Source organism: Uloborus diversus, chromosome 1 (genome assembly GCF_026930045.1).
Source record: "Uloborus diversus isolate 005 chromosome 1, Udiv.v.3.1, whole genome shotgun sequence".
Classification (NCBI taxonomy): Eukaryota; Metazoa; Arthropoda; class Arachnida; order Araneae; family Uloboridae; genus Uloborus; species Uloborus diversus.
This window is the reverse complement of record NC_072731.1, coordinates 134,684,427-134,707,940: the sequence shown is the minus strand read 5'-3', so window position 1 is coordinate 134,707,940 and position 23,514 is coordinate 134,684,427. Positions and strand designations below refer to the sequence as shown.

Below are 23,514 nucleotides of genomic sequence, written 5' to 3'. Positions count from 1 at the left end.
ATAATCCACAAAATGTAAATTTTTCACAATTGCAACGGGGAAATGATAGTTTGTTTCCTCTATTGGCCACCTTTATATCCGTTCTAAAACTAAAATAAGTGTGAGATAATGTAATAGAGTAGAACCTCCTTTTACGCGGGGGTTACGTTCCACGGAAATGTCACTTAAATTAAGACTTAATGAAAGTGTTGAAATAAGAGTTAGGTTCCATAGATAAAAAATACTTCATTCTAGTGATGACTAGTTATATAATAAGTTTATTGTGTACTTATATCGATACATATGCAAAACATGCACAAAGAACGCATAAATTTAGTGTTCATAAAAAGGATCTGGTTATGGTAGTCTTCAGGCAGTCATTGAGAATTTCCCTCTGTAGTTCTTTGCTGAGCATTAACGCATTCATGTTCACTCGCGTCTCTTCTTATGGCGAGATAATCTTTCACTAACAAACCAGAAATATCATTTACTATTGTCAAGGAATGGCTCCAAATTTTCAATGTGAACGGTTTTATGTCACTGATGTCGGTATCCTCGTTGGTTGCGTCCACCTTTGTCACTCCTAAAAACTCTTCTTCCAGTTCCGCATTGTATGAGTTTTATTAAAAAAAAAAAATTCTAGAAAGAGCTCTGGAGTCAGTCGCATAAAATGTTTCCAGTGGCCCAAGCTTGAATATTAGCTCTCCAAAATGTAGTTTATCAAGTGTAATCTGCAATATCAGCAGTTTGGATTTTCAAAGAGGTGAAAATTTAATCTGTTTGCACTGCCGCATCCGCGTAAAATAAAGGTGTCAAATCTAAACTCGCGTATAATCAAAACCGCTTAAAACGAGGGTCTACTGTATTCCATCTTGAAGTATTCTATCATACTTCAGTATTCTGTATCGTAAGAATGACTCATTGTTTCCAAATCGAAAATGTTTATATGGTAACACAATATGACTCTTTGCCAAGTGTAATTTGCAGTGTCAAATATTGGTCCCAAGTTTTAATTTGGATATGTAGTGTCGGTTGCAATAAAAGAAAACATGGGGTAGTTCGAAACTTACTCTATTACCACGCTAGTGGTAATTTTTGAAACTATAATATTGGTGAATGAAGACAATAAGACGCAGTAAGTCAGTATTAGTGATAAAATATAACTATGAAGCAAGTTCTCAAGATTTTGACTCGACGAATTTCCAAATTCTTGCTAGGTTTGAAAAAAGTCGAATTTCAAATAATTAGAATTAAAAATAACTAACTTTCAAAAAATTAGACTAATCAGGGCCGTGACCCGACTTTTGTTTCGGGGAGGGTTTTAACAACACGTTTCTCATGAAATCTATATAAGATTAATAAAGTTTGATTTTATTTTTATAGTCTGATTTTTGTTGCAATGGGTTACTTAAATGAGGCGAGGTTACTTTAAAGGCATTAACATGAGCAAATGTAAAAAGGGACGTGTCTATTAAATGAAGAAAAAAATATGTGTACACAACATGAAGTTCACCCCTATTAAATATTCGATGTCTTTTCAGTAATTCCAAATTTGAAAAATGGATGCGTACACTCATATACGCGCATTCGAAATCATTCTTTCTTAATTTATATTTTTCGACACTTACAAACTGCGTTAAATATAGTTAGGCACCTACAGATTTAAAGAATTTTGATTTTTTTTGTTAGCTTCAGATATTTAAAATCTGTACGAAAACGCTCTATTGTTTAGTAAGAAATAATTTCCCAACAACTATAATAAAAGTTAATACGGGAGTTACATCACTGATCTTGCAATTCGTCAAAACTTAAGTTTTAAATGAAATGGAAGAAAAATAGTAAATAAATCACAGTAAAAGTAAGTTTTTCAGCAAAAACAGTGTTATGAAGAGCACATTTTGGAATAATTTTTAAACTACTCCAAAATTGGAGTTTCATATTTCAACAAACGTTATTGTTTAAGATAATTGTTAAATTCTTTAAAAAAACTATGAAAGCTCTTAATCTATCAAATGAACTTTTATTCTTTTCGTTTCAGACATCGGTTCATATTTCAAGAACAAAAAAGTAAATGAAGCTTATGAACCTCGACACTTCACTAATTCTTCTACCGAACAATGCTCAAATGGACCCGAAGGGGGCATCGAATGGCTTATTTCAGTAAGAGAACCCCAGCAGGGATGGGGTGAGGACACTGCACGAGCCGTTATAACATTAGCCGTAACAAACTGGACCGTGAGTGCGCAACAAGAAGCTGATGATATAAAACTTCAACTAACCTCGGAGATTACCAAAGCTTTACTGTGGTACGTATGTAGGTTTCAAAATCTTCGGACTTTTTAGCCCAGTAAGATTTGAAAATATGGATTAAAAGAATGTTTGAGACACTTGCTTTAAAATCCTTTTCATAATGTCTGTAGAAGAGATTATTGCTCATTTAATTCAAATTTCTATTAATACCTTTTTCATCTGCACGCTTAAAACTTTAGCTTCGACTTCCTTATTCTTCTGCGTGGAAAACAGATTAATAACCTATGTCATAGGTTTTTGTATACTTTCACAAAACGAGCTGATGTGTGCATCACATGACTTCCTTTTACTCCAATTTAATGTCATTTCCCCATTATTGGCAATTTTAATATGATTCAATTGTTTACTCTCTAAATGTCACCAACAGTCGCCAAATTAAAGCCAAATAAAATATTTAAAAAATCGCCGAGTTGACGACAAAACTTAGCGATATATCGCCAGTCTTTTGGTCGCCAAGTGTCTGACAAATTATAACGCCACTTGAGTTTACATCGAAATTAACAATGATTTCCCCCAAAAAAGGGGTAAAAGACCCTCTTAGGAACATCCGAATGCAACCAAAAGGGAAGGTGCACAACTAGATCCCACTAGGAGTCTGTGTACCAAATTTCAACTTTCTAGGACATACCGTTTTTGAGTTATGCGAGATACATACGCACATACATACATATGGACGTCACGAGAAAATTCGTTGTAATTAACTCGGGGGTCGTCAAAATGGATATTTTGGGTGTCTGTACGCTCCTAGGCATATATACACGTGTGATCGGGTCGGAAAAAAAAACTCCACATTTATTCGGGGATGAGAAAAATGGAAATTAAGGCCGATTTTTGCATGAAAATTTCTTTGCGAATACATTACTTCCTTTCTTGTAGAAAAAAAAAGTAAAAATGAAAAGGAGCTGAAACCGAAATGTTAAAATCGACCAATATTTTAGAATGAAATTTTGAAAACAGGATGACAAGATAAATGTATTGGTCTGTCTGTTCTTAAGTATTTTGTTTGAACGAATTTGAATTTTGCATAGTTCAAATAAAACTAATTTTTGCTGGTACAGCTGACGCACCTTCTTATAAGTTTCCCGTAGTTTCCAGAAAACCATGGTTATCTTTCTTCTAATGAGTATTTTTTCTAAGATTAATGAAAGAAATAAATACATTAGTGTTTTCATAAAAATGATCGTTATTTTTGGAACACCTGTCTTGATGCTTGTCAAACTGAGTTATGCTATTTTTAAATTCAAAAAAATTTTTTTAGGAACAACACTAAACCCATCCAATCTATAGACTTGGCCTTATTCATCCAGGCTTTAGTGGCCATCGGGAAAAATCCTCGTGATTTCCACGGATTTGATCTCGTAGCTGACCTTCTCCACAGGGTCAACGCACCAGACCCACATCCCATGTTGGTGTTGGCTCTATGTGATGCGAACTCTGTAGACCTCAGCCACCTTGCGGCCATTCGGAAGCATTTGGAAAGGAGGATCTTTGAAAGGACCGATGCAGGTGAGTATAGCTAATGAATGGAGCACACATACTATAGATTATTCTCTAAATACGCACTATAATATAGGGTTGGTTATGGCAAGTAGGTGCCCTCCTCCTTCTAATCTGAAATATATATATATATGGCTTTTGTAATCTTTTACATTGATCATGTCACATTTACTCGATCGGTTTTGCACATACTTGAGCTTCATGCATCGTTTTTCCGGGTCAACGAACTTTGTCAAATTTTCTGAAAAAAATACTTTAGGGACTTCAAGTAACAACATTTTTCAAAGTTCTTCCAGGTTAGATTTTACTATACCAAAAGCGGATCCATCTTTTGGTTTTGGAAGTGGTCGTTACCAAAAGGCGAGGGTCATAAGTGTGTTTGTTGGGCATAAAATGAAGTTAAGGGCAAATTTTTCGAAGTGTATGTCCCAAAAACACAGTCTTTGGCTATATTGACCACTAGAAAGAATGAAAATTGCTGTATGCCAAGAAAGACTGAAGAGACCAGTGTGCCCCATCCGAATTTTCAAGTAAAGTCTTAGTAAATTTCTTTCTGTATGCCCCAAACATCTCCTATAATGACTAAAAAAGTACTTAATGCATGTTAGTTTATTTTATGTAGTCAATACACATCACTGTCATTTGTCTAGTAAGGCAGTGAGCAATATTCGCATTTGAAATTTCATCCAACTCCAAAAACAGGAAGATAAAGGAGAAACTATAGTTAATAGCATTTTTTCATACTACAGTAATTAAGAGTGATTAGAATTTTCTCATTGTATTACAAAATATCTCAGGGGCCACTGGTCACTTCCATCTTTTTAGGTATAAGGTTCAATGTACGAGGAAGGATCCAAAAGAAACTAGACTAATGGCTCGTCACGGCATTTCCTAGATGTAGGGGAGTGTTCTCCAGCTAGAAGGCTCAAGTAGAGACCATCACAAAACTGCAAGTGCGTCAGTTGGTTTTCTCAAGTGTTATTGCTCTCCTCCTGCGAACTCATTGTGGTAGATTTAACAAAACAAGAATAATTTTTCTTCCTACTTTAAAATTCGGCAAAGGAAGCTTACCAAATGCTTTTACAAGCCTTCAATGAGCCGAATAGAATTTTCGGAGTGGTTTGGGCGCTTCAAACATGGTGAGATGAGTGTTGGAAGATGTTTGTCTGGGCGCCTTTCAACGTCTCGAAAAAATGATAATGTTGAAAAAATTCGCTAAAAAATAAACGAGAATCGTCATTTTACAATTAATGAAATTTCAGAAGAAACAGGAGTGAGTTGGATCTCGTGTGGGCGATCGGGTGAATGGTTCCTTCAGCATGATAACGCTTCCGCACTCTAAACGCTATTTGGCCTCTTAGGGTTGGTCAGTCGTTCCCTTAGAGGAGGAATTAAAATGGAGGAAGCAAGTCCGATCATTTTCTAAGCAAAAGCTGACCCAAAGACCCCAAGTCGCGTGACTCAACAACGACGAATGGTTGGCACGTTTTGCGTGAAACAAGCGAAAGGGGCCCGATTTCGTCTTATGCTTTTCTTTAAAAAATGTCACGTGACTTGGGGTCTTGGCTTCACGAATGAGTCTTCACTCCCTCCATTTTACCTTTTCTCAAATGGTCGTTCCTCACCCCCGTATTTGCCAAACCTAGCCCCCTGTGATTTTTTTTTCTATTCCCAAGGATGAAAAAAACAAATTTGAAAAGGAAGCATTTTGATGTAAGGGCTGACAAAGCTGCACTGGACGCAATCAAAGTTGAAGAGATCCAGGGGAGTTTGGAACCGTGAAAAAAAAATTGACAAGTGCACTGCATCTAATGGCGAATCCTTTGAAGGAGACTAAAGAAATTTTATAAATAAACTGATAAATAACTATTTTAGAACAAAAATCGGGGTTTTTTCCCCGAGGCCTTCCCTTGTTTACACTTATGAGGCAAATGGATAAATTATCAAATCAGCAATCAAATAGGGTCACGTTATGAAAAGTGAAATTTGAATTGCGTCCAGTTAATTGTTTGAGATTTTGAACAATAAACTATACGAATGCACACACAAGACCCTTTCGTTTTTCTAGTGTTAAAGGCGGGTAGGGGATCTGCGTTTGTCTGTTACTAGATATCAAAACTTCCATTTTTCTCAGAGCTGCATAGGAAAAATCGACGAAATTGGTTCCATCAATCGCATTAACCGTTAGCAATTTGAGCCATGTGCGATCAAAATAATGGAATGATTTGCTTTTGACAATACGAGTTTCTCCTTTCCGTAACCTCTGTTGCTTACGTTTGAACTTTGGTGTATTTTAATGGAAGCAAATAAGTGTCTGCTACAAGCATATCGTCGCCTCAGAGCAACAGTAAGATATCCTACTGTTGCTCTGAGGCGACGATATGCCGACAGGGTTGTGACACCTAAGGACTGCAGTTATGTCCGTGTTATGGACTCATCGGTCCGGTATTGTCAATAACCGAGCTGGAGACAGGTGTCCTCTCATTGAATCTTATGGGCAGTAAGTTACGATTTAAGTGTTTGTGCTTATACTGTTATGAAATAACCCGATTCGCGTCTGTGATGGTTTATCACAAATGTCGCATAGTTTCTATCTAAAGGGTAATAACAATGAGACAACGGAATAAAATCACCTAATACCTCAAGTTTAGGATATGAAATCTGCATGTAAGTGGAGAATGATCCGTGTACGTTTTGTTGAAATTTCAGAATTCCTGTATACACGAAACGGAAAAGTTATCAACTGAAAACAAATTCCTAATTAACTAAGCAAAAAAACTTCTTTTAGTAGGTTGATATTAAACTTAATGTTCACTCTAATCTTCTGGGTGCTCTGAATTTAAGGCTCATAATTTTTTATGTGAAAAGTGTGTTCTCTAATGCTTTAGTCCCCCCCCCCAAAAAAAAAAATTAAGTATGCACTCCCGAATTCGTAGTTCGTCATAGCTCTCTGTAATGAACTATACAATGTAAACATTTTACTGTATGCTATCTCTTCTGTACCCAGACCTGAAGGCCATGGCATTGAAGGCTTTTGCTTGTGCGGCGAGTCTGATGGATCCCTACCTCGTCAAGTTCAAAGTCGATATGGTGAATGCCGCCAATTCCCTTATTCTTAAACAGAGAGAAGATAAGAGTTTTGGTAATCTTTACAGCACAGCTCTGATTGTTCAAGTAAGTACAATTAACTAAACTTTCAAATTTTATTTAATTGCGAACAATCACTCATTCCTCCATATTAAGGGAAAAAGGATTACCTACGGTATCAATCTTCGTTATAAATGTGTAAGATCTTAGCAGCCTTAGTTTTGAGTACCAATGATAATTCAGTAAATTACCGCCCATTAGCCAGGGCTAAAGCAAAAATAGTGAAATACACCGCCTGTTGAGTGCTAATAAGCACGAAACTGCAGTCCTCGGCTGGAAATGACTGAGCTGGCGGTGTATTTCACCAATGATAATGTTTGAAAAGAGGGTAACGATGAAAATGTTTCAACATTCTTTAAGAGGATAGAGGGTTGGTAGGTTATACTGCACCAAAAGTGGAAAGTTCTCGCGTCGCGACTTCTGGTTTAATCCCAGCATGGGTATTATGCATCGGAATATCATAGTTGAAAGGTTATTTATTTTTTAAGTTGAGTGAAACACTTCTTCGAATTTACAGCTCATTCTGTTTTCTTTTGGTGTTTTCACAAAATGCATTTGGTTAAAAGGGGTGAAAGCAATTGTTTATCCAAATATTTTATTTTGCTATGGTGAAATAAAATGTATTTGCTTCAGGACGGGCTCTACTTAGCCTTTATTTGTGCTCTTGGGCAGAAAAAGTCCTATTTCAGAACGACAGCGCGTTTTATTGATGATTTTATATTTAAGATATAAGGGTAGAAAATATTTTAGAGCAGAGGTTCCCAACCGGTGGTTCGCGAAAATTTCGGTGCAATGGCGGATTTTTCCTAGTTTGGTAAAAAATTATAAAATATTCAATTTGCACACATAGTTACTAATTTTTTTTTTTTTTTTTTTTTTTTTTTAATTTGAAAACGCGCCAGACTCTTGTATTAAGCTCAAAAAGAAAAAAGAAAAAAAATCTTTCAGCGGTTTTATAATCTTGGTTAAAAAGAAATTTTCTCATTTTTTTTTCGATAGACAACAAAAAGAGATCCTTCCTTCTTTATTGCGAGGCGCCATGCAGAAACGTTGTATTAAGCTGTGGCGGGGATCACGATGACCTTAAAAAGGCGCCATCGCGTGGAGTCAATCAAACAATATACATAATATACAAATGTCGAAAAAAATAAAGAATTCTCAAACAATGCATCATAGGGGTATTATTTCTAATCTGGTTGAAATATAACTCGGGAATTTCCGTCGAATTCAGTCAGCGAATAGCAGACATGACAGCAAAAGGCTCCAAACTTAAAATTTATTACTGGATTTTACCCATCTGTTCGTTTTCAAAAATATATAACATCAGCATGCTCATAGTTCTGGGGAAATAGTTGTTAACAGACGTATTTAGAGATACTTTAGAGATGCTTGAAAACAAGTGATTTTGTTTGCAATTGGTTTTGCTACGTGAACTTGCTACTCTGTTTGTGAAGTTATAATCGTGTTGGTAATTTTTATGATTTAATAACTTTCTGCTGTTATGGATCGATGGTTGAAAACCGGTAGTTTGGTTGAGCGACAAATGGACAAGCAGTCAATCGATCAACCCTCAACATCAGCAGTAACTTTCGAATCAACACAGCATATTGAAATAGCTGTAATGAACTGCCGCCTCCCCCGACTAAACAGAAAAGTGAACTAGGGGAGAAAAAAGGAAAAAAGCGAAAATATGACAGTGACTATTTACAAATGGGCTTTTATTTTACTGGAGAAGAGTCTGAACCTAGACCGCTTTGTCTTCTCTGCAACGAAGTTCTAGCGAACAGCAGTTTGAAACCGTCACTTCTGAGAAGACACCTCGAAACAAAGCATCCGACACACAAGGACAAAACTATCGAATATTTTAAAAGAAAATTGGAATATAATAAAAAGTGTAGCGTCTCTACGTTCCTGTTAGAATCCAACGAAGATAGTAAAATGGCCCTTGAAGCTTCATATCGAGTCAGTTATAGAATTGCAAGATCTGGACAGCCACATACAATTGCAGAAAATTTAATTGGACCGTGTGCTAAAGATATTGCTAAGTGTATGCTGGAAGAAAAGTCAGCAAAAAAAATTGACCTGGTTCCGCTATCAAACAACACAGTATCACGCAGAATTACTGATTTGGCAAGTAATGTGGAGAAAGAACTTGTGAATAGAATAAAAGAGAGTAATTTTGCGATCCAGCTTGATGAGTCGACTGATGTAGCAAACGCTGCAATATTACTTGTCTATGTTAGGTATATTTTTAACGATACAATTAAAGAAGATGTACTATTTGCAAAACCTTTGAAAACCAACACAACTGGAGAAGCAATTTTCAAACTGGTTAACAGTTACTTTGAAGAAAATGGAATAGATTGGTCTTTGTGTGGGTGTGTGCACGGATGGTGCAAAATCAGTGACAGGAAAATTTGTTGGCTCTGTGGTGCGAGTAAAGAAGATCAACGAGAAAATTGAATGGACTCATTGCTGCATTCATAGACAAGCATTAGCATGTAAGCGTATTCCCGCAGAATTATCCGCTACTTTGAATGATGCGGTAAAAATTGTAAATTTCATAAAATCACGTGCCACAAACTGCCGTCTATTTCACGCGCTTTGTGAGGAATTGGGAAGCCTTCATGTTACTTTACTTCTTCACACAGAAGTTAGATGGCTTTCCCGTGGCAAAATTTTGATACGCTTATTTGAATTGAAGTCAGAAGTCGAAGCATTTTTTGTTGATCATCCATTTCACTTGTCCACTTGCATATTCGATCCTCTTTGGATGCAAAGGCTTGCATATTTAGCTGACATCTTTTCAAAATTAAATGAATTAAATCTATCCTTGCAAGGTGCAGTTGTTAATATTTTCGTTGTATATGATAAAATTGAAGCTATGGTAAAAAAATTGAATTTCTGGATTCAATGCCTGGAAATGGGTGAGTTTTCTTGTTTCACTTCTCTTAGTAGTTTTTTATCAGAAAACTCAATGAAACTTGATGGAAGCGTTAAAAGAAATGTATGTGAACATCTGCAACATCTTGAACTAACTTTTGACGAGTATTTTCCTAATAGGCGTAACGTCCCTCTCTCAAACAACTGGATACGCAATCCTTTTGAAGGAAATCCATGCTTAGAGAACACACTGACATTACCTGAAAAGGAAAAATGCTCATCGAGTTATCCTGTGATAATTCATTGAAAACTACCTTTAAAGAGCTCTCGTTAATTGACTTCTGGCTCAGTGTAAGAAATGACTATACCGTTTTGTCCAAAAAAGCAATTCGAATTTTATTACTATTTTGTACAACATATCTGTGCGAGAAAGGATTTTCCTCCTATACTTATCTCAAAGATAAATACCGAAGCAGATTGAGTCTTAAATCAGGCTCTGCATTCAAACTGTCAGACATTGAACCAAACTTTCAGTTTCTTTGTTCCGTCAAACAGCCACAAATATCGCATTAAGGATTTTTCCCCCAATTTAAAGTATGCTTAAAAAAATAGTTGGTTTATAAAACTTCTTGTTTATAATTTTTCTTGTAGATGTAGTTTTAACTTTTTATTAATGTTTGCACTTAATGATATTTTACAATTATATTTTTGTTTATTGCAATCAAATGCTGCAAAAAATGGAAAGCAAACATGCTGTTTTTTTATTGTTTCTTACATGTTACTAATTTCAACATCAGGGGGTTCGCGAACTTTTTTGCCTGTTCCAAGGGGTTCGCAAAGAGAAAAAGGTTGGGAACCGCTGCTTTAGAGTTAACACAGTAAGGAACAATAGATTGATTTTCACAAAGTATTGGATGGACCGCAGAAATTTCCTCCGTTGGAATACAAATATAAAAAAACAAAGATGTTTCAAGAAAATCACAAAGAATCAAAATGAAGACAAGAATAACAGTGAACTGTAGAGGACTTCTACGGTAAAAAAAAAAACTTTTTTATACAAAAATCCAAACGGGAAGATGATCTATTTTTTGCATAGGGTATCGGAGGATTATCGTTCAAATACTCTTTTAGGCCTTCAAATTTGGATTTTTTTTTAATCGGCAAAGCTCGTTTGAAATTAATCACTGAATCTGGAAGTCATTTGCAAAGACGGTGATTTTTTGACGAAATCTTAAGTCAACTAGAAGGAATTAATTTTGCTGTCGGGAAAGAAATTAGCTTATTTGTGATCTCAGAAACTGTTCATATAGCAACAGGAAAAGTTTCTTCCTTCACAGTTACCTGCAGTTAGAAGTCGCAGTAAAGGGTTAATTGAAAAGGAAAACTTAGATGCGTAAATTTTAATTCAGAGAACATTATGCATGAAGAAAGAAAATTGATTGATGAGGACATTACCTTAATTCCATAAATGACAAATATAGATTCGATAAGAGAACAGTGAAAGGGAATATTTTTGAATTTTTCCAAAATATATTTAAGGACTATCTCTGCTTGGGGATTATTTCTTGTGATTTCTTGAAAGTCGTTAGAAAACAAACTGTATACGAAATTATCATTGTGTTTATTTAGTAAATAAAAGTTGTGAAATGCCTTTGAAACCACTGGAACAGCGATATTTTTTCACATTTTGCGACTTGAGGGATAAAAAATTTCCAATAATTTTATAAGTGTAATTTAAATTTTTGAATTTCATGATAAAACACCGTCGTTCAAGCTATTTAAAACTAGTGATGTGCCGGATCATTAAAAAAAAAGTAGATCCGCGGATACGGATCATTAGCCTCAAGATCCACGGATACGGACCTCAATTTTTTTTAAAAACGCAATTCAACTATTCAAGCGTAAAATTTGTTACGGAAGGTATTCCTGTCAGAATAATGGCACAGTTTCTTCAAAAAACGTCATCTACGGCGAAAATATAAGACTATGATTTACTCTTTGAAGAAATCCCCGTTAAAATTCAGGGAGAGTTGGAAGGAATGGGCCAGCGCTGCATTAATGCTTAAATAGAATGAAAAATTATACCTAGCTTGCTCAGTAGATGTAGGATACAGGAGGAAAAGTGTAAAGCTGCTACTGAAGAGGATAGAAATCATTTTTCACGTTTTATTTCCGCACAAGCGCAGCGCTGACCCATTACACCCAAAATTACTCCGATCGACGAAATAACAAAGCGGGGAACACCTTCACTATGTGCCGATCGGCGCTTTTTCCCCTTCGATTCTTGAAGACAAAATGTATGAAAACCGCTAGAGGGCAGTGCGGTCGAGGTGTACGTTCAATTTCGCGGTGTTTACATTAGTAGACGCGGGATTTTGTTACAATTTAGTTCCGCGTTTCTCTTTTTTACCTTTATTTCGTGAATATTTCATGAAACAGCATTTAAGGCTTTTAATGGAGGCGTCAAAGTTTAATATTAGAAGAAGTAAAGCTCCATCTTGTTTCGTACCAGGGTGCAAAAGTGGATACAAAACATGCAAAGAAAAAGTTTCGCTTTTTAAAGCTCCAGCAGATGAAGAAAAACTAAAGAAGTGGAACTCGTTAATTCCCAGGTTAGATCAAGTTTTTGATAAATATTGCTCAATTTGTGCTCTGCATTTCGAAAAACATTTTATTGAAACGCATAATGAACATATTATAAATGGTGAGGAAGTTTTGATTCCCCGGGGAAAACTTTTTTTAAAAGACGAGGAAATTACGACAATTTTCCCAAATCTGCCAACATACTTAACTAAAAAAAATACCAAAGCAAAGGTCCATCAGGAATTATGCAGTTAAGAAAAATGTTCCCTGTTTGAAAAAAATAAAACTTGATCTTTCCGCAGATGAAACTGAAATAACCACGTATAAATCTATTATAGATGAAATTGTTCATATTAATTTGCCTAACGAATATTGGGTTTGTATGAAATTTAAAAAATCTCCAAATATTGTAATTTTTGTATATAATGAAAATTATGTGAAAAATAATATTGACGATAAAAAGATCATTATTGAAGTAGAAGAAAATTTACAAATCAATGCTACTATTTTGGTCAAAGGTGTAAAAGTAGATTATCCTGTTCTTCGACTCAGACTGAGAAGCCCTGATAATTTTAATTAGCTTCAAGAATTTAGAAGCAGTTTTATTTTGTAACTAGCGGTACCCACACGACTTTGTCCGAAGGAGAAAATTAAAAGGTCAATTGATTAGCCTGTATATTTACAAATAATGGATGGTGAATTTCTCGCCAATTGGCTATGTTCATTCGCTCTTCCCATGTTACGATTCCACGTCAGGATAATTTCGTAATTTACTCGTCCATCTTATGATAATTCTGCTTCGGAAACTGTTTTTAAAATTTAAAAATAAAAAAAGAACAAAATCGAATTTTCGAAAATTCGCTTCGAGGTGCACACCCCCATGCTACAAACTAACTTTGTACTAAATTTCATGAAAATCGGCCGAACGGTATAGGCGCTGTGCGCGTCACAGGGATCCAGACAGAATTCCGGACAGAAATCCAGACAGAGAGACTCGGCTTTATAGAGAAATTAGAGACGCGCTGTTATTGAATACTTAGGGGCCATTCATTAATTACGTAAGGATGATTTTTGACCCTCCCTCCCCCATGTAAGGGTACGTAAGAATTTTCACCCCCCCCCCACCCCCCATTCTTATGAAGGATTCCATTTCGTTTTTCAAAATGATAAAATAACAAATCTTGAATCGTTACATCACTGGAATCGTTATTAAATTCACATTATTAAATTAAACCTTTTGCGTAAAGAAATAGTTACTGAAAAGAATCTAAACTGAATGTTTTTTCGACTTTTTTTTTTTTTTTTGATGTAATATTAATTACAAATAAAACATGCCGTACGCAATGCGACTCCTTTATTATATTTTACACTATAAATTCTTTGTAAAACAAATAAAAAAACATCTTATCCTAACACGTTTCTTACCTTCCAGACGCAAATGGAACATAATCTCTGCCAAATCACTTGACCGCGCAATGTCTAATGTGAAATATCGACTTGGAAAATATTATGTAAGAATGAGTTTGACCCTCCCCCCCTAAGGTACGTAGAGGCTTTTCCAACCCCCCTCCCCCTTGGAACCCTAACGTATTTAATGGGCCCTTATAGTCTACTATTTTCATTGAAGTAAGGTAGTTTTATAATAAGGTAATTTTATATGCTTCAAAAAATAAACTAACACCCATGTAACAATTAGCACTTATTACAGAATTTCTCTTTTGCGCAGAAATAAGTTTAATCCGAAAAACGGGGTTTTTAAACTGCGAAATCAGCATGCAATCGCTGATTTAAAACGAGTCTGATTGAGGAGCATAACGTACTACTCGAGTGCAGCGCCATCTGGATTTTCCTCAGATCTGACCTCACTTTTTCCCCGCCGATCGGCACACTACTCTTTCTAGGCACAATACCTTCACAAACAATAGAGAATTCGGTCTCCTTTTTTTTTTTTTTAAACCTAACAGCAGATAGAAATTGAAAATTATTGAACTTTTTCTCCTTATCTTCCGACTATGAAATTGCTACCAATCACGCGTATAAAGGCTCAGAATTGAATTTAAAATTCACTTAACAAGATTATAGCTCCTACTCTGTAATATATCTTGGAAGTTCCAAACTAATGTCAAACGCAGAAAACTTCGTTCTTTCAATTTGGGCCAATATTTTTAACGTACGAGTAAGATTTTTCTACCATAATTGTGAAAAACGTGAAGTCGGTTTTAATTAATGTCTATGGTAATTAAAGTTCTACAAAAACTAGGCCACGCTAAAAACATTTTCGATCAAGTCACCTTTTGAACGAAAAAAGAACGATCAAAATCGGTTCATCTGTTTAGGAGCTACGATGTCACAAATAGACACACAGATACATACTTTTAAAACTTTTTACCCCTTCTTTTTCGCGACGGGGGTAAAAATTGGCTTCTGAAATAACTTTATAATAAATGATACCTTATAATTTAAATCTTTGGCAACATCCAAATTCGTTTTCCCCGCTCCAATACCTTTCAGAAAAACTAACTCCCGGAATTGCATTACAAAAGTTGAATGGAAAACCATTTGCCCTCCAGCACAGTTATAATCGTCCCCCTTGCCCCTGCACCATTTTCGAGGTTGGCAACATCCAAATTCTTTTTCTCGTGCAAACACCTTTCAGAAAAACTAACTCCCATAATTGTATCACAAAAATCGCACGGAAGCTAAAATTTGGCCATTTGCTTCTCCACTAATCTGTTTATTAGCGTTATTAATTTTTAGAATGGCAAAAACCTTTCTCGGAAACCCACACACACACACACACTATATATATATATATATATATATATATATATATATATATATATATATATATATATATATATATATATATATATATATATATAAAATATGTGTAAAAATCTCCTGTCATGGTGTTAGTGTTTGAACTCCTCTTCCCTCCCTTCCTATCTTCTTTACTAATAATAAAGCTGAAAGTCTCTGTCCGGATGTCTGGATGTCTGTGACGCGCATAGCGCCTAGACCCTTCGGCCGATTTTCATGAAATTTGGCACAAAGTTAGTTTGTAGCATGGGGGTGTGTGCACCTCGAAGCGATTTTTCGAAAATTCGATGTGGTTCTTTTTTTATTCCAATTTTAAGAAAAAAACTATCATAAATTACGAAATTATCATAACGTGGAACCGTAACATGGGCACAAGCCAATTGGCGAGATACGAAATTATCATAACGTGGAACTGTAACGTCGGTACAAGCCAATTGACGAGAAAATTCACCATACATTATTTGTAAATATACAGGCAAACCAAGACCTTTAATTTTTCTATTACGGGCGAAGCCGTGCGGATGCCACTAGTAGGTAATAGAGCCTAATTTAAACGGAATTTAAGAGTCTTTTATTCAAATATTTAAGATTTTTAAAATAGAAAAGATCCGTTTAAGATCCGTCAAAAAAGTAACGGATACAGATTTTTATTTTCCCTCGGATATCCGCGGATACGGATATCCGGAACATCACTATTTAAATCCCGAAATTCCAGCCTTTCTCACCTAGAAAAATTGTCTTGCAGTCACTAACGAATATACCCATGTTTCCACCTACGTTTCGAGTTTACAGTATTTGCTGCGACAGACGCCTTTAGTATAAACCAAAAGCCGAAAAGCAATTCAGCTTTTGAAGATTTAGCTCAGCGTTAATTCAATTTTCATTGTTAATTATTACATTTGTTTCAACAGAATGTTTTAAGTTTCAATTTAACCTGACTGTACGCTTTTTGCAACCATTCGACTCTTGCTTACAATCATTTGATTGCAATGGGGCCGTTCCCGAAATTTTAAAAGTATTTTTTCTGAAAGAGCATGCTTAAAAACGTAGGATTTTACCGTTTTTAAAATAATTTGACAAAGTTTACTATTTTTAAAAAATCATTTAAATCGGTGCGCAGACTCAATTTTATTTTTTATTCTTCTGGGCATGAGACTACAAATGAACTGCCATTCACTGTTGCCGTTAGCGCCGGGCGCAAAATTTAATTCACTTTTTTACTCATATGTAGTGGCAACGATATGGTTGATAGCAAACGCAGGGTTGTCAACCTTGGAGGAACACTTTGAGGAGCATCTGTGGTGATTTTGAGGAGCAATTTTTCAGAGCGGTTCAGTGTTTTGTATAAAAATCATTGAAAAAAACTAAAACCGTTAATCTAAAATTGTTTTTGAGCTTTAATAATCGTTTTAAGCACGAGTAAAAAAATATTTTTAAACTAATAAAACAGCCTTAAACAATATTTCAGTCGTTGAGTATGAGCGTCTTTAAAATCTCCTATTTACATGTTTGTCATGATAAAATAGCAAAATACATCTTAAACTATTGGGTGGGAAATGCGGAGCAAAATAATTTCTTTGTGGAGTCGCAGAGTTTCGCCATTTTTGAGGAGCAACTCCGCAAAATGCGGAGCAGTTGGCAACCCTGCAAGCGTAGAGAGCAATATTTAATTCGCTTCTGAATTATTATAACAGGAAATGCGGTAGACAGCAAGCGTAAACATCCAGCGCACCAGTGGAATGCGCCAAAGTAAATCATTTGTGAAGTCATGAAAACCACGCCTTGTTTGGAAAATCTGACATGTTTAAAAATTCAAAAATAACTGTTGGGGGGGGGGAAGTATTTTCTGGGTCCATGTTTTTTTGAGCAATCACGATTGCTTATTGTTCTCATTTGACTGTTTTGATGTCCTATCTTTTTATTTTCCCACCGCCTCCCTCCGCACCCTGTCACCGTCGACCGGCTCCTCACGATGCTGCTCCTCTAGCGAAAGCCGTCTCCAGGTTGCATCCATGTCCTACACACAAGCGCATACATACGCAGCTACACACACACACGCATTCATGCCTGCACACTGACACAAACACATATGCCTACACATACACATACCCCCCACACACACACACATACACACATTCATATACACAACTACCCACACACTTATGCCAGCACACAGACGAACACACATGCCTACACACACATACCCCTACACACATACACATACCCCTACACACATACACATACCCCTACACACATACACATACCCCTACACACATACACATACCCCTACACACATACACATACCCCTACACACATACACATACCCCTACACACATACACATACCCCTACACACATACACATACCCCTACACACATACACATACCCCTACACACATACACATACCCCTACACACATACACATACCCCTACACACATACACATACCCCTACACACATACACATACCCCTACACACATACACATACCCCTACACACATACACATACCCCTACACACATACACATACCCCTACACACATACACATACCCCTACACACATACACATACCCCCACACACATACACATACCCCCACACACATACCCCCACACACATACCCCCACACACATACCCCCACACACATACCCCCACACACATACCCCCACACACAAACACACACGCCTACATACACACACTTGTGATTGCGAAAAACATAATTTGAATTCAAGATGTCAAAATTCAATTTTTTTTTTTTTTTTTTTTTCTCATTCCATCAACTTTAGTGACTAAAGGTAGTACTTTTAACTGAAAGAAACAACCCCATTGCTTTGTAGTCATGAACCTTTTGACAATTTCTGATAGTAATTTTTCTTGACACTTTCAGGCCCTCATTGCTTCTAACTTTACCTACAACTGGGATTTGGACGGAGCTTTAGAATACATATACAGTCGTTCTCTTTCGGAGCAAAGTGTTATGGGTGTTTACTACTGTGAGCTAGCACTTGAAGCTTTTAAATACCCATTTGTGAAAGATATTTATCCAGGAAGATCTAAAGGTAAAAAAAAAAGAAAATTTTAAATTTTCTTATTCGATGTTTTTATTCTTATAGCGCATTTATGCTTGCTGCTAGAACGATAGTCGTAGTTTGTCATTTACTTTCTGAGCATGTCATTAGTAATTTATAGGTTTATAATAAGTCCACCTCTTGAAAATTACTTACTGACCATTTTCTTCTATTGTTTAAAATTACTTTTGCCTAGCGGATCGTAATTTGTTGGTTGCGCCATGACGGCATTTATAGCTTTCACCTATAGATCGTCATACCTGTAAAAACGCTCTGTGGAAAGAAAAACTCAGCCTCGCTGTCGCAATGTATGAGAGTTCTCCGTGTATTTCCGTACAAACTGGTAGTATTTCCCTTTTGTTTTCTGTAGGATTCTCTAAACTAACTAGTTTCAAAACTACTTGAATCACTGATATTTAGTATTATAGTTTGTAGACACAGTAAGTTATGTAAAAGGGCCTCAAAACTTTTGACTGAACTTCGCTGCCTAAGTAGAATGTTTGTTTTAATAGGTTTTCGCTTGGAGTATAATCAGATCTATTGTGATTTGTTTTCATTAAATAGTGAATGGAATCCAGTCTCGAGATCTTTCGTTGGTAATAGCATAATGTATTATTTACACTGGTGTTTATTCTCTCTTAAAAACGAACCTTTCTAAATGTTCAGTAAGAACGATCTTTAAATCTTTTTAACAAAGTAAATCTTATTAGCATAACAAAGCTTTTGTCCCGTACTAAATGGTTAGCTTGTAGCATTTTTGTCAGGGTTTTGGCAATAATAAACATTTTTTTCTTCTAACTCGACGCTGGTTTCTTAAGGGCAAGCCCCTCCCACCCATCCAGAAGCATTTTTCGCTCTTAACAGTTTGAGCTGATATTCCTAGACTGTGTAAAAGCAAAAATATCTGATGTACAATACCTTGGACGCCAAAAGCAGAATAAGTGTGCTCAGCTTTTTTATTATAAGTGTTTAGTAAAATGTTAATCCTTTCCAAATTAAAGCTTTTACTTCATCTTAATTTCAGTGTCATTAAACTACCGTTTTTAACGACTTGAAATTTCCTCAATGTTGAAATTTTAGATGCCATTCAGCAAGACAATAGGCAACAGAACAAGGTTTTCCTCTGATCTAATTTGTTTACAGGTTCGTCTCTGGAAAAGAACAATTTCAAAATTTATTTTAGTTAGCACTAGCCATTAAATAGTAATAAAAATGGGGTGTCATCCATGCTCCTTGCAAGGTACATAACGAGGGTTTGCAGAATTTTCAATCCACATGTAAAGATTACTTAGTATACATTTACAGTTTTAGCAATTGATAACGTTTTTGTTTAAGAGGCTAGGACTCGGTTTGCAAGATGCAGCGGCGCTGAGTTTTTCCTTTTTTGTTGAACCCATGCCCTATTTATTTGTACAATCAGCTTTGCCAACAATTTGCTAGCACTGATCTGTAACGCAAAATTGAATATCTTAACTGAAAATACTTTCTTCTTTAATTAGAATATACAGCTCAACCTAAATTTGGGTATGGATCTCGACTGCATTACACAGTACGAAACAACCTACATCCACACGCGCATTTTACAATTGCCATCCATGTACCAAAAGATTCTGACTTTTTCAACGTGATGAAGCTCAGTGCGATCGAAGATTCCAATTTTATGTAAGTGATGTCTTTAATATTTTTTTAAATTGTTCATTTTATGATAAAATCTTGCAGAAATAACTTGTGGCTTATAATGCAAAAACTTTTTCTGGAAAATGTTTTACTTTGATTTTCCGATTCTTACTGTGTTTTCACGATGCATGTCTGGCAGGTTTTCTCACTACTTGGATTCAAACGGTCATCCAGTCATCTATGCAGTAAATGGAGTTCCTAACAATGCCGAAGAGAATTATTATTGGCGGTTGTGTCTTCAGCAAAGAGTGCATGAAGAACCTGGTGGATACATTATGCACACCGTTCACCATTGTAAGTGAAAGGGCAAAAATTTAATTTTTTTGAACCAGTGATCTCCTTTTTTCGCCTTTTTAAATTAAGGGCCACATTGAAAATTTTTGGAGCCGATGAGGGCCAACAATCCAGCAATATTTCAGTTCAGATGGTCTAGTTATTGCTAATCCCCTCTCCCATCCACCCACAGTTTGTTTTTTAATTTAGCTCTCAGTGGTGGCTTTTGGGCTTTTCTGGACTTCTCCTTAAAAATACTTGATGAGAAAAAAATCATCATAGTTTTTTTGCAAGCTTCTAGTGGGCCGTAGGTTGGAGATCCCTGTTTTAAGCCATTGGCTCCCAACTAATTTTTAAGCTCAAAAAGGAAAAGGGGGTGTCATCCATGCTCCTTGCAAGGTACATAACGAGGGTTTGCAGAATTTTCAATCCACATGTAAAGATTACTTAGTATACATTTACAGTTTTAGCAATTTGAAAATTTAAGTTGTCTTTAAGAGAATTATTGAGAAACTAGTTGCAGCTTTGCTTGATGACCACGGTGATCGCGCAAATCGCCGTTGAAGGTGGTTGAGACGAAGTAGTTCCATTGGCACAATGCTGTATTCAGGGAGGGGATCTGGGGTGGGGATATGTCCGTCCCTTCCGAAGTGCAGAAACTTTCCTTTTTTTTTTCACCATAGAAAACGACCAAAACTAGCCAACTGCCCCCCGCCCCTTTCAATTCAACCATGTCCCCCTTTTTCCACGCCACAGTATTTGCAGGCAACTTGTTTTTCTTGTAGTTATCATTTCAGTCTGGTGTGTTGCACTAGGCTGTTTTACAATTATATTTTCGTTTCTTATTAACTCCTATATGTATAAAATATTAAAAGTATTCTGACAAATTTTACTTTCTCGCCTGTTTTTTTACTGCAGAAAGAGTTTGAAAATTCCTTTCGGATGTTGGAAGTGATCTGCAATATGTTGGGAATCACGACTACAAACCATGCATCTCATTATTTAAACTTCTTCCCCACCCCCAAAAAAATTTAGTTTTACATCTAAATTTCTATGTTCCGTAACTGCCATCAATCCATGCCTAAGATAATAAGTAAATTTTTATATCTAATAAAGCAGATTTTTGGAAATAAATATAAAGAAGCAATGCCAAAAAAAGTTAAAATAAATATAATATACTGGGCAAATAACGAAGTAGCTTATGAGTAGGGATACGGAGTTTAAGTTGGGGTTGCCGAGTCGAAGTCGGATTGATTTTGGGATAAAGGACCTGGAGGTCGACGAATTTTTTTAATTACAACAGTCAGAATCAGTCACTTCCCCCCGAGTCCAACTCTGCCAGGGCTGTCAAGTCGGACTTGCAATCGTAGAGTAGAAGTCGCTGATTTTAGTGTAAAGCGGTTAATGGTTTAAGAGCCATTTTTTTTAAGCTAGATAAAGTAAATGGGGGCCTGATAGTTGACACCTTCAATTTTCCTGAAACTTTAAAGATGTTTTACTAGTGTGGGGGGTGATAAGAAAAAGTGAAGCTTTTTTCTCTATTTGACTTGTTGGTCCTCGAGTGGAGGTCAGAGTTTAAGGTCGTGAGAAAAAAGAGCTAAATATGATTGCTTTGCTTCAAAAGCAATGAGTGAACCAAGCCAATTCTATTAAATAACTACTTGATACTAGGTATATGCTAACATAAATAATTTGGTGGCTCACTCATGTCTTTGAGGGCAAAAGTCAATTGAAACTGCTACTTTTTTTACCTTGTTTAGTCCCGGATATCTGCTAAAGAAGTGAGTAACCCTCGGAAATAAGTATATGATTAACTACTCAACACAGTATAGGAGGTACTAAGAAAAACATAAAATAGTTTTCGTTTCTCTTAGCTTTAGTAGTTAAACAGTGTCTAAGTCGGTGATTTTTTAAAAATGCCCAAGTTAAGTAGGTCAATAACTTTGCTCGCGACGGGTCAACAACTTTGGGACACAGCAGTAGTTATGGTCCGAGTGTTGTAGTTTAAGGTCCAGGTTAGAAACCCATGGCAACTAATCAACTTTTTTAATTACGATACCTCAAAAGCTGATAATTCGAAAAAAAAAGAATCCCAGTTTTAAATCAATTACTCTTGTGGCGTACGTCACAGCACATAACCTAACTTTGCCCCCGAACCTTGAGGTCCTTTTGTCTTAGTGGTTAAAGCAATGGGTTAGCATCACAAAGGTCCGTGGTTCAAACCCCTACCCGGACAATCATCGTCCACGTCATGGTGATCCGTACGCCACACTAAAACGTCCGAGTGAATGACTTTGAGCAAGAGCTGTAATTATGCTCTACGTGGTGTAGTTTTAAACTCATGTCAGAAAACCACGATCTAATCATCTTACTTAATTAAACGCTCTCGAAAATGATTTCAGTATAAAAGAGCGTTTTTTCACGAGTTTATATACGTGCTACTCAAAATCTTATGAGCTCAAACTCACATAAATACTAGAACCAATCAACAGCCAAATGTACTTTAAGAACCCAAAAATTTCATGCTTCCAGTGTTATAAAATTTTCTGTAACCTTGACCGCAACATGTCAATTCTTCTCACAAAGCTGTTCCGCCATTTTGGAGCACTATATTTTGGAGATCCTAGATACTCAGGATTCGGATTTCGAAAGCTGAAAATTTGCATAGGTTAGTTTCAAAGACATCTCTACATCTCTATAAAATTTCATCCCATTCGGGGATGATCGGGCAGGGATAATTAGAACTTTAGGTCAGTTGACGTGGAATAACCTTGATATAACATTGTGACAATTCACATGCATCTTTTGTTAGTTTTGACTTTATAATCATAAATCAATACTATATTTTAGGAAGAGGATTGCAATTGGATAAGAGAATGAGTTCTTAATTGCAGTAGAATTTGCATATACACTACTTAGTTATAAACTTTTTTAATAAATAAATTTAATAAATAAGGTTCAAAAGTAAAAATATAAATATAACGTCAAAAAGAAAGACAGGTTTGTTTTACAATAACAAAAGATGCAGGCGAAATGTGCATAATGATTATATCCGAGTTATATCATTCCACGTCAACTGACATAATTTTTCAAATTGTCCCCGCTTGATCATCCCCAAATGGAATGAAAATTTATAGAGGCGTAGAGATGTCTTTGAAACTAACATGATGTTAATTTTTAGCTTCCGAGAGCCAAATCCTGAGGTTCTGGGATCTCCAAAATATAGTGCTCCAAAATAGCGGATAAGATTTGTGAGAAGAATTGCATGTTGTGGTCAAGGTTACAG

The 23,514-nt window shown here is 36.0% G+C and overlaps 1 protein-coding gene across 1 annotated transcript in view; it reads left to right on the top strand.

Annotated features, from left to right (window-relative positions):
* The window catches only part of LOC129221392 (uncharacterized protein CG3556-like), a 31,161-nt gene that overhangs the window by 6,246 nt on the left and 1,401 nt on the right, over nucleotides 1-23,514 (top strand). Inside the window, exons 2-7 of the mRNA XM_054855867.1 lie at nucleotides 2,018-2,285; nucleotides 3,548-3,795; nucleotides 6,794-6,960; nucleotides 18,098-18,269; nucleotides 19,778-19,940; nucleotides 20,095-20,249. Of these exons, the coding sequence (XP_054711842.1) occupies nucleotides 2,018-2,285; nucleotides 3,548-3,795; nucleotides 6,794-6,960; nucleotides 18,098-18,269; nucleotides 19,778-19,940; nucleotides 20,095-20,249 (1,173 nt within the window). The remainder of the gene's footprint in view (nucleotides 1-2,017; nucleotides 2,286-3,547; nucleotides 3,796-6,793; nucleotides 6,961-18,097; nucleotides 18,270-19,777; nucleotides 19,941-20,094; nucleotides 20,250-23,514) is intronic.